The 12,555-nt window shown below is 43.0% G+C and overlaps 1 protein-coding gene across 2 annotated transcripts in view; it reads left to right on the forward strand.

Moving 5' to 3' along the window:
- Positions 1 to 374: 374 nt before the first annotated feature.
- LOC308302602 (uncharacterized protein) overlaps positions 375 to 12,555 on the forward strand; it is a 29,517-nt gene continuing 17,336 nt past the window's right edge. For both annotated transcript variants that reach the window (XR_013962948.1, XM_080746860.1), the window contains exons 1-3: positions 375 to 418; positions 6,039 to 6,119; positions 7,762 to 8,003. Coding sequence is in view for 1 of the 2 variants with exons in the window: in XM_080746860.1 (XP_080602986.1) it covers positions 7,787 to 8,003 (217 nt within the window). In the remaining variant the exon portion in view is untranslated. The remainder of the gene's footprint in view (positions 419 to 6,038; positions 6,120 to 7,761; positions 8,004 to 12,555) is intronic.

Genomic DNA, 12,555 nt, shown 5'->3' on the forward strand with positions numbered 1-12,555 from the left:
CAGCAACAGTGATGTCACGCGCATACCCTCTATTTACTGACCAGTAGACAGTATCCTGAAGCTTCATAGCAACATAACAACATGTATCGTTCTATCATCACAGACACCAGCAGCAGCAGCCAATCAGAGTGCTGCCCCATCTAAGACAGTAGCCAATCAGGAGTCCAGTGACACAGCCTCATCAGACACCGACGATGGCTTTTCCCCCCTCCTCACCTCCACCCCCGCCAGCCCCTCCACCCCTGCCCCTCCCACCCCCTCCAAGAAGCCCCGGACCCCCGCAAAGCCAAGGACCCCCGCAAAGCCAAGGACCCCCACAGCAAAGCCAAGGACCCCCACAGCAAAGCCAAGGACCCCCACAGCAAAGCCAGCAGCCTCCACTGAGGACGCCAGTGACACTGCATCTGACAGTGAGGAGGTAAGTTAAGCCCTTATCAGAGTAGGTGATGATCTATCCACCTAAAGTGAGGAAACAAGTGGAGGCCATCATAAGGTGATGATCTATCCACCTAAAGTGAGAAAACAAGTGGAGGCCATCATAAGGTGATGATCTATCCACCTAAAGGTGATGATCTATCCACCTAAAGTGAGAAAACAAGTGGAGGCCATCATAAGGTGATGATCTATCCACCTAAAGTGAGAAAACAAGTGGAGGCCATCATAAGGTGATGATCTATCCACCTAAAGGTGATGATCTATCCACCTAAAGTGAGAAAACAAGTGGAGGCCATCATAAGGTGATAATCTATCCACCTAAAGTGAGAAAACAAGTGGAGGCCATCATAAGGTGATGATCTATCCACCTAAAGGTGATGATCTATCCACCTAAAGTGAGAAAACAAGTGGAGGCCATCATAAGGTGATAATCTATCCACCTAAAGTGAGAAAACAAGTGGAGGCCATCATAAGGTGATGATCTATCCACCTAAAGTGAGAAAACAAGTGGAGGCCATCATAAGGTGATGATCTATCCACCTAAAGTGAGAAAACAAGTGGAGGCCATCATAAGGTGATGATCTATCCACCTAAAGTGAGAAAACAAGTGGAGGCCATCATAAGGTGATGATCTATCCACCTAAAGTGAGAAAACAAGTAGAGGCCATCATAAGGTGATGATCTATCCACCTAAAGTGAGAAAACAAGTGGAGGCCATCATAAGGTGATGATCTATCCACCTAAAGGTGATGATCTATCCACCTAAAGTGAGAAAACAAGTGGAGGCCATCATAAGGTGATAATCTATCCACCTAAAGTGAGAAAACAAGTGGAGGCCATCATAAGGTGATGATCTATCCACCTAAAGGTGATGATCTATCCACCTAAAGTGAGAAAACAAGTGGAGGCCATCATAAGGTGATAATCTATCCACCTAAAGTGAGAAAACAAGTGGAGGCCATCATAAGGTGATGATCTATCCACCTAAAGTGAGAAAACAAGTGGAGGCCATCATAAGGTGATGATCTATCCACCTAAAGTGAGAAAACAAGTGGAGGCCATCATAAGGTGATGATCTATCCACCTAAAGTGAGAAAACAAGTGGAGGCCATCATAAGGTGATAATCTATCCACCTAAAGTGAGAAAACAAGTGGAGGCCATCATAAGGTGATGATCTATCCACCTAAAGTGAGAAAACAAGTAGAGGCCATCATAAGGTGATGATCTATCCACCTAAAGTGAGAAAACAAGTAGAGGCCATCATAAGGTGATAATCTATCCACCTAAAGTGAGAAAACAAGTAGAGGCCATCATAAGGTGATAATCTATCCACCTAAAGTGAGAAAACAAGTGGAGGCCATCATAAGGTGATAATCTATCCACCTAAAGTGAGAAAACAAGTGGAGGCCATCATAAGGTGATGATCTATCCACCTAAAGTGAGAAAACAAGTGGAGGCCATCATAAGGTGATGATCTATCCACCTAAAGTGAGAAAACAAGTGGAGGCCATCATAAGGTGATGATCTATCCACCTAAAGTGAGAAAACAAGTAGAGGCCATCATAAGGTGATAATCTATCCACCTAAAGTGAGAAAACAAGTAGAGGCCATCATAAGGTGATAATCTATCCACCTAAAGTGAGAAAACAAGTAGAGGCCATCATAAGGTGATGATCTATCCACCTAAAGTGAGAAAACAAGTGGAGGCCATCATAAGGTGATAATCTATCCACCTAAAGTGAGAAAACAAGTGGAGGCCATCATAAGGTGATAATCTATCCACCTAAAGTGAGAAAACAAGTGGAGGCCATCATAAGGTGATGATCTATCCACCTAAAGTGAGAAAACAAGTGGAGGCCATCATAAGGTGATGATCTATCCACCTAAAGTGAGAAAACAAGTGGAGGCCATCATAAGGTGATGATCTATCCACCTAAAGTGAGAAAACAAGTAGAGGCCATCATAAGGTGATAATCTATCCACCTAAAGTGAGAAAACAAGTGGAGGCCATCATAAGGTGATAATCTATCCACCTAAAGTGAGAAAACAAGTAGAGGCCATCATAAGGTGATGATCTATCCACCTAAAGTGAGAAAACAAGTAGAGGCCATCATAAGGTGATAATCTATCCACCTAAAGTGAGAAAACAAGTAGAGGCCATCATAAGGTGATAATCTATCCACCTAAAGTGAGAAAACAAGTGGAGGCCATCATAAGGTGATAATCTATCCACCTAAAGTGAGAAAACAAGTAGAGGCCATCATAAGGTGATAATCTATCCACCTAAAGTGAGAAAACAAGTGGAGGCCATCATAAGGTGATAATCTATCCACCTAAAGTGAGAAAACAAGTGGAGGCCATCATAAGGTGATGATCTATCCACCTAAAGTGAGAAAACAAGTGGAGGCCATCATAAGGTGATAATCTATCCACCTAAAGTGAGAAAACAAGTGGAGGCCATCATAAGGTGATAATCTATCCACCTAAAGTGAGAAAACAAGTGGAGGCCATCATAAGGTGATGATCTATCCACCTAAAGTGAGAAAACAAGTGGAGGCCATCATAAGGTGATGATCTATCCACCTAAAGTGAGAAAACAAGTAGAGGCCATCATAAGGTGATAATCTATCCACCTAAAGTGAGAAAACAAGTAGAGGCCATCATAAGGTGATAATCTATCCACCTAAAGTGAGAAAACAAGTGGAGGCCATCATAAGGTGATAATCTATCCACCTAAAGTGAGAAAACAAGTGGAGGCCATCATAAGGTGATAATCTATCCACCTAAAGTGAGAAAACAAGTGGAGGCCATCATAAGGTGATAATCTATCCACCTAAAGTGAGAAAACAAGTGGAGGCCATCATAAGGTGATAATCTATCCACCTAAAGTGAGAAAACAAGTGGAGGCCATCATAAGGTGATGATCTATCCACCTAAAGTGAGAAAACAAGTGGAGGCCATCATAAGGTGATAATCTATCCACCTAAAGTGAGAAAACAAGTGGAGGCCATCATAAGGTGATAATCTATCCACCTAAAGTGAGAAAACAAGTAGAGGCCATCATAAGGTGATGATCTATCCACCTAAAGTGAGAAAACAAGTGGAGGCCATCATAAGGTGATGATCTATCCACCTAAAGTGAGAAAACAAGTGGAGGCCATCATAAGGTGATAATCTATCCACCTAAAGGTGATCATCTATCCACCTAAAGTGATGATCTATCCACCTAAAGTGATGATCTATCCACCTAAAGTGATGATCTATCCACCTAAAGTGATGATCTATCCACCTAAAGTGATGATCTATCCACCTAAAGTGAGGAAACAAGTGGAGGCCATCATAAGCCATCTTTCCATAAACTTAGTCAAATTAGGGAAGCGAATTATCAGAAATGCGCATTAAGACAAAGCGAATTTAGCCCGTTTCCATTTGCGGGTGTCATTCTAATTTGCGACGGTCGCATGAGTTGATCGGGCTGATTTTTTCAGACCGAACCGAGACGTGAGCACTGCACGTCTGACTGCTGTGTCTCGATCGCTGCACAGTGCACACTCATCCTACAAGTTTCAGCGTCCTCTGGAAGGTGGCCGATCTGCAAGCTCACAGCGCGACGCGGAGACACGGATGCGAGTTGCTGTGAGCTTGTAGATCGGCCACTTTTGGCACGCAACACCGTGTGATGAGGAAGGGTTAGCCACGGATGGCTTGACTCCGGGAGGTGAAAACAGGAGGAATTTACACACGGTCCGTGTCACTCCGTGTGTAACAAACAACCGGTTTGTTTTGTGGGCTATAAACGCTATACAATGGACGTTAAGCGGCAGGGGAAAGTGTTAAGTCGGAGGACGATATGGACCCAGAACGTCATAATGTATTCGCATTTATTGTCTGACCCGTTTCCATTCACAAATGCGCATTTAGTTTATTCGATAAAGCCTCAAAATCCACCTCCTCCAAGCGGATACATTATTTTTTACAACAAGGGTTCATATTTTAGATTGTAATCAGAGAAAAGAAAAGATGAGTATTACAATGTTTTCATTTACTGCTTTCTATCGTTTAAGCGATTTTAGTATTTTGATTTCAGTGGGTGGGGGCATGCGTACAAGTGGCTAAATATGTCTTTTTAGACACGATAAGCCATCAATTTCTTTGTTACTATTTACACCAGCCCCCATAAGTCACATCTAATAATAATAATAATAATAATAATAATATCTCAAATTTATATAGCGCTTTTCTGAGTACCCAAAGACGCTTTACAGGTGGCAAAAAAATTATATATATATATATATATATATAAAATCATTTAATGCCCCAGATTGGCGAGAGTCATTAATTAGGCATTTATGCCAGCGACTAAGATTGACAAGAATAGGCGTTTTTTGGTTATAAAACAACTCAAAAAACATTATTTTTGCTGAAATCATATAACAGTGGATTCATCCGAAACATATGCTTGCCTCCAGCAGCGGATCATGTGATTGAACCAGAACCCGGAAGTGCGCGATCCGTTGTGGGACGCCTTCGTTATGATTCTGGTCAGATTCTATTATACATTTAAACACACATTTCTCCTCACCTGTAAGTCACAGCTGAAAATGAAATAAAAAAACACTAAGACTAGGGAATACAACCATTTAAAAACAATTAAATATAAGGTAGGTTAGCTGGGGAAAGCAGTCTGAAAGATTTGGGTTTTGATCCCATGAAAGATATCGGTGCATCTTGGGAATGTCTAAAAGTAAGCCATTTAACATGAGAGGGAGTGGGTTGTTGGCTGATTTACTTCGCCTCGTGCCACAACCCTGAAACAGTGGTAAATCAGCCAACAACCCACTTCCCTTGAATGGTAAATTGCTTTTCTACCACTTCTACCATATCAATGAAAGAAACACAGTTGTAACTTGCAAGGTTATTTAGTTACAATCAACTGCAACACAACAGTGGGCGGGGTCCATGAGCCAACTCAAGGTTGTTGACTGATTTACCACTGTTTTAAGCCAATCAGAATCCAGTATCTGAACATTTGACCACAACAAGTGGTAGAAAGACATATTTAGCCACGTGCATGTAAATAAAATCACTAAAACAATAAAAATAAGTAAGAAAACATTTTAACACTTTTTTCGAATGACTATCAAAAATATGAACCCTTGTTGTAAAAAAAACAAAGTTGACCTTTAAGGCTTGTCATGCTGTCCAGGACAACTAATAGATTTTTCTGTGAGGCTCCTAGCAGCTTTGTGCAGAATGCAGACTATGGACTGCAGACTGGAGGTGGCAAATTCACATCCGGACAAGTGAATGGGAAATGTACTTGTCTAGAGGACAAGTTCATGATAAGCAGTTAGACATTTATTATGTTTATTCAGTATTGATGTACAGTATAAACACTTCTTATATCTCTGTCCGCGGTGTCTTTTGAGCGGTTGTAAACCGCTCCATAGAGTGGCTGTGCGTATGTCTGTAGCCTTTTTCCTCAGCAAAACGTGTGTGTGTAGCATAGCCTGTACACCCTAGACTCAAATCCTAGTCTGAAGACGTTATGCAAGCACGACCACCGCTCACTTCACATTGGGTGTGATTTTTCTTTTCTTAGGATACATTACTGACTCAACCCAAGGAAGCCACGAGCACCCATAGCACCCAAACCCCCCCAATGAAGAAACCTGCAGCCAAGGTATGAGAGCCATGTTGTGATCAGACTGATATGTAAACCAGGGGTTCCCAAACCTTTTTGTCTCAGGTCACCCCATAAATATTGTTTTAATCCAAGGCACCCCTACATTATAGTTTTCACTCCCAGCACCTTATATTTATAGCATATCGTCGTTGTCGGGTGGAAACCTTGTACGCCCAAAACCGTTTATATCTATAAGGGTTAGTATTTATCATCTATAAAATGTACTAAACAACACACAACGCACAACACACAACGCCTCGCGATGCGAGGCGTTGTGTGCTTGTAGATCTGCTGTTTTCACTAGTTTTGTGCAACGGTCTTGTATGATGAAGCAGGGCTTTGCTTTACCAAAAGACGTACACATTTGAAACTTGGAGATACGAGGTTTCTGCCCGAAAGTGACGATATTTTAGTGATTGTGTTGCGAGGATAGAAGATAACAGCCATTTTGGTTAGAACTGACTGAAAATAACTTTGTACTTCCAAGTTTAAAATGATACCAAATATTTTTTCAAGTGTCCAAATAAATTCCAAATATTATCAAATGATCTCGCTGGACTGCCGTCACGGCACCCCCTGGTGTGGTGTGGTGTGGTGTGGTGTGGTGTGGTGTGGTGTGGTGTGGTGTGGTGTGGTGTGGTGTGGTGCTAAAGCTGCAGTCGAAAAGGGGCTTATGACAGCTTTAGTTTGCCTCAACCAGACCAGACCGACGCGTTTTAACCTGATCGCTTTTCCAAGGATCTGGTTGATCTGTGATCTGTGTATGTCTGGTTCAAAGGTCTTGTGAGGTCGATTTCCCACAAGTTAAACTCTTTGTGTTGTTTACAGTCTGTGTCTAAAAGGAAGAAGCCTTTCTCACAAGTTAAACTCTTTGTGTTGTTTACAGTCTGTGTCTAAAAGGAAGAAACCTTTCTCACAAGTTAAACTCTAAGTGTTGTTTACAGTCTGTGTCTAAAAGGAAGAAGCCTTTCTCACAAGTTAAACTCTAAGTGTTGTTTACAGTCTGTGTCTAAAAGGAAGAAGACTTTCCCACAAGTTAAACTCTTTGTGTTGTTTACAGTCTGTGTCTAAAAGGAAGAAGACTTTCCCACAAGTTAAACTCTTTGTGTTGTTTACAGTCTGTGTCTAAAAGGAAGAAGACTTTCCCACAAGTTAAACTCTTTGTGTTGTTTACAGTCTGTGTCTAAAAGGAAGAAGCCTTTCTCACAAGTTAAACTCTTTGTGTTGTTTACAGTCTGTGTCTAAAAGGAAGAAGACTTTCCCACAAGTTAAACTCTTTGTGTTGTTTACAGTCTGTGTCTAAAAGGAAGAAGCCTTTCTAACAAGTTAAACTCTTTGTGTTGTTTACAGTCTGTGTCTAAAAGAAGAAGACTTTCTCACAAGTTAAACTCTTTGTGTTGTTTACAGTCTGTGTCTAAAAGGAAGAAGCCTTTCTCACATGTTAAACTCTAAGTGTTGTTTACAGTCTGTGTCTAAAAGGAAGAAGCCTTTCTCACAAGTTAAACTCTAAGTGTTGTTTACAGTCTGTGTCTAAAAGGAAGAAGCCTTTCTCACATGTTAAACTCTAAGTGTTGTTTACAGTCTGTGTCTAAAAGGAAGAAGCCTTTCTCACATGTTAAACTCTAAGTGTTGTTTACAGTCTGTGTCTAAAAGGAAGAAGCTCGATGACAAATCTTCAGATCCTCCTGTCAAGAAGAGAACCAAGAGGCAGGAGAAAGAGACCTCTGCTGCTGCTCCCACGGCTGGAGAGGATGCTCCCACGGCTGGGGAGGATGCTCCCACTGCTGGAGAGGATGCTCCCACGGCTGGGGAGGACGACTCCGACTCCGACAGCAGGTCTGGACGTGGAGAAATGGAAGAAGATGGTTCTGGAATTAACAGGTGAGAGAGAGAGAGAGAGAGAGAGAGAGGGAGAGAGAGAGAGAGGGAGGGAGGGAGGGAGGGAGAGAGAGAGAGAGAGAGAGAGAGAGAGAGAGAGAGGAGAGAGAAGAGAGAGAGAGAGAGAGAGAGAGAGAGAGAGGGGGAGAGAGGGGGAGAGAGAGAGAGAGAGAGAGAGAGAGAGAGAGAGAGAGAGAGAGAGATAGAGAGAGAGAGAGAGAGATGAGAGAGAGAGAGAGAAGAGAGAGAGAGAGAGAGAGGGAGGGGAGGGAGGGAGAGGAGGGAGGAGGGAGAGAGAGTGTATAGAGGGTATCTGCACATTTCTAAGTGACAATTTAAGGACTTTTTAATACCTCTAAAATAACAATTTAAACATTGTTCAAATTGTCAAATATATAGAGGCAGAAATTGTGAAATAGCATATCTACAATAGAAAGTATTTTTTTTTCTTCAACTTCGACTTTCGAAGACTCCCACTCTGGTGGGAGTCGACTTGTGTAATGAAGTCGACTTGTCGACTTTTTCGTTAATGCCCTAGTTCACATATACAGTGACACGTATCACAAAGGAGAGAGTATTATCCTTGTCTCCGCCAGGCCGAAAGGCCATGTCTGTCCGTCTGTCTGTCCGTCCGTGTGTCCGTCTGTCTGCGAGCAGCTAATCTCCACTGGTCCGGTCGACACTCTCCCTGGATGCCAGTTCGGAAGCTGCACTTTTCACATCTGCTTTTCATAGTTCCACGAGGAGGCTGACTTTTGTAAACCTTGATTTTTTATATTCAGATTTCAGATTTGACAGTGAAGCCTAATTTAAAGACGTATAAGACCCTTTTAATAAAGAAAGAAAAGAAAAAAAGACCATTACTGCATCAAAAGTAATCAACAAACTATACTATAAAAACAAACATAGGCCAAATCGTAAAATAATTAAACATTTATTGGGGACCCATACAATTTTTCTGGGACCCATTTGAATGACCACCTGTGGGTCCCCGGACAATTTATATTGAAAACCTAGCAACATCACGGCAAGTAGATGCTAACAAATGAGTTAAAATGAACGGTAATTCAGATTTTCCAATTACAAGGGCAAGTAGAACATGACCTGTACTTGCCCGACGGGCAAGTGCCTCTGAGACCTTAGTGTCAACTCCTGTAATTGGCTAACATTGGCTCCCAAAGTTTTCAAGATTGGTCCGTTTTGAACAAAATGCCTGAAGTCATGAACGCAGCCTCCGATTTCTGCGCAGTTTTGCTCACACATTCCCTGTAGGCCAATGAACAAATGCTACTTTTTCCACAAACGCCTGTTATAGCGCCACCAGCAGGTCAATTTCTGCAAAACAATTTTTTTGATCAAAATGCCTCAAATCACGCATGCATGCAGCGTTCAAAGTCATGGCACACTTTTCACATTGGTCTATTATAGCGCCACCAGGAGGCCACAATAACCTACCTGACCTGGTGGAGACCTGTGCTTTTTCTAGTTTGTATTTTTTTCTAGTTTTCTTTAGGGTTGTAGGGCATTCACCAAATATTTGAATATTCGAATATCAAAGTCACTATTCGACGTTGTTCACCGAAGTCGAATATTCGCTTTTTTCTTTTCTTTTTTTTTAATTGTTTTCTCTTTAAAAACATATATAGTTTATAAAGCATGAGTAAGAATCAATGAGTTGTCAATGCCCCTGGTGGATGAATGTGTTAATGCTCTATACCAGGGGTTCTCAAACCTTTTTAGGCCGTGACCCCCAAAATAAACATATTTGAACTGGGGACCCCCACCCTGACAAGCACTTGGAATTGTAGGTATTACATTTAATGTGACTCGCTTCTGCAGATAAATATTCTACCTGCTATTCTACATGCTCACAACGGCGTTGTGAGCATGTAGATCTGCTATTTTCACAATGTTGGCCTCTTGCTTACTTAATATTTGACAGTTTGGCCAGTCCTGTCGAATATTCCACTATTCGAATACTTTGAGGTCGAATAATTCGAACACTAAAAATCACTATTGGTGAAAGCCCTGCCGTGTTGTCTGTGTCCACAGAGGATGAATGTGTTGTCTGTGTTCACAGAGGATGAATGTGTTGTCTGTGTTCACAGAGGATGAATGTGGTGTCTGTGTCCACAGAGGATGAATGTGGTGTCTGTGTCCACAGAGGATGAATGTGTTGTCTGTGTCCACAGAGGATGAATGTGGTGTCTGTGTCCACAGAGGATGAATGTGTTGTCTGTGTCCACAGAGGATGAATGTGTTGTCTGTGTCCACAGAGGATGAATGTGTTGTCTGTGTCCACAGAGGATGAATGTGTTGTCTGTGTTCACAGAGGATGTGTTGTCTGTGTCCACAGAGGATGAATGTGTTGTCTGTGTCCACAGAGGATGTGTTGTCTGTGTCCACAGAGGATGAATGTGTTGTCTGTGTCCACAGAGGATGTGTTGTCTGTGTCCACAGAGGATGAATGTGTTGTCTGTGTCCACAGAGGATGAATGTGGTGTCTGTGTCCACAGAGGATGTGTTGTCTGTGTCCACAGAGGATGTGTTGTCTGTGTCCACAGAGGATGAATGTGTTGTCTGTGTTCACAGAGGATGTGTTGTCTGTGTCCACAGAGGATGAATGTGTTGTCTGTGTCCACAGAGGATGAATGTGTTGTCTGTGTTCACAGAGGATGTGTTGTCTGTGTCCACAGAGGATGAATGTGTTGTCTGTGTCCACAGAGGATGAATGTGTTGTCTGTGTCCACAGAGGATGTGTTGTCTGTGTCCACAGAGGATGTGTTGTCTGTGTCCACAGAGGATGAATGTGTTGTCTGTGTCCACAGAGGATGTGTTGTCTGTGTCCACAGAGGATGAATGTGTTGTCTGTGTCCACAGAGGATGTGTTGTCTGTGTCCACAGAGGATGAATGTGTTGTCTGTGTCCACAGAGGATGAATGTGGTGTCTGTGTCCACAGAGGATGAATGTGGTGTCTGTGTCCACAGAGGATGAATGTGTTGTCTGTGTCCACAGAGGATGAATGTGGTGTCTGTGTCCACAGAGGATGAATGTGTTGTCTGTGTCCACAGAGGATGAATGTGGTGTCTGTGTCCACAGAGGATGAATGTGGTGTCTGTGTCCACAGAGGATGAATGTGTTGTCTGTGTCCACAGAGGATGAATGTGGTGTCTGTGTCCACAGAGGATGAATGTGGTGTCTGTGTCCACAGAGGATGAATGTGGTGTCTGTGTCCACAGAGGATGAATGTGTTGTCTGTGTCCACAGAGGATGTGTTGTCTGTGTCCACAGAGGATGAATGTGTTGTCTGTGTCCACAGAGGATGAATGTGGTGTCTGTGTCCACAGAGGATGAATGTGGTGTCTGTGTCCACAGAGGATGAATGTGGTGTCTGTGTCCACAGAGGATGAATGTGTTGTCTGTGTCCACAGAGGATGAATGTGTTGTCTGTGTCCACAGAGGATGAATGTGGTGTCTGTGTCCACAGAGGATGTGTTGTCTGTGTTCACAGAGGATGAATGTGTTGTCTGTGTCCACAGAGGATGAATGTGGTGTCTGTGTCCACAGAGGATGTGTTGTCTGTGTCCACAGAGGATGAATGTGGTGTCTGTGTTCACAGAGGATGAATGTGTTGTCTGTGTTCACAGAGGATGTGTTGTCTGTGTCCACAGAGGATGAATGTGGTGTCTGTGTCCACAGAGGATGTGTTGTCTGTGTTCACAGAGGATGAATGTGGTGTCTGTGTCCACAGAGGATGTGTTGTCTGTGTCCACAGAGGATGAATGTGGTGTCTGTGTTCACAGAGGATGTGTTGTCTGTGTCCACAGAGGATGAATGTGGTGTCTGTGTCCACAGAGGATGAATGTGGTGTCTGTGTCCACAGAGGATGAATGTGTTGTCTGTGTTCACAGAGGATGTGTTGTCTGTGTCCACAGAGGATGAATGTGTTGTCTGTGTCCACAGAGGATGAATGTGTTGTCTGTGTCCACAGAGGATGAATGTGGTGTCTGTGTCCACAGAGGGTGAATGTGGTGTCTGTGTCCACAGAGGATGAATGTGGTGTCTGTGTCCACAGAGGATGAATGTGTTGTCTGTGTCCACAGAGGATGAATGTGGTGTCTGTGTCCACAGAGGATGAATGTGGTGTCTGTGTCCACAGAGGATGAATGTGGTGTCTGTGTCCACAGAGGATGAATGTGGTGTCTGTGTCCACAGAGGATGAATGTGTTGTCTGTGTCCACAGAGGATGAATGTGTTGTCTGTGTCCACAGAGGATGAATGTGGTGTCTGTGTCCACAGAGGATGAATGTGTTGTCTGTGTCCATAGAGGATGAATGTGGTGTCTGTGTCCACAGAGGATGAATGTGGTGTCTGTGTCCATAGAGGATGAATGTGTTGTCTGTGTCCACAGAGGATGAATGTGTTGTCTGTGTCCACAGAGGATGAATGTGGTGTCTGTGTCCACAGAGGATGAATGTGGTGTCTGTGTCCACAGAGGATGAATGTGGTGTCTGTGTCCACAGAGGATGAATGTGTTGTCTGTGTCCACAGAGG

Source organism: Nannobrachium achirus (assembly GCF_963921795.1).
Source record: "Nannobrachium achirus genome assembly, chromosome: 17".
Taxonomy (NCBI): domain Eukaryota; kingdom Metazoa; phylum Chordata; class Actinopteri; order Myctophiformes; family Myctophidae; genus Nannobrachium; species Nannobrachium achirus.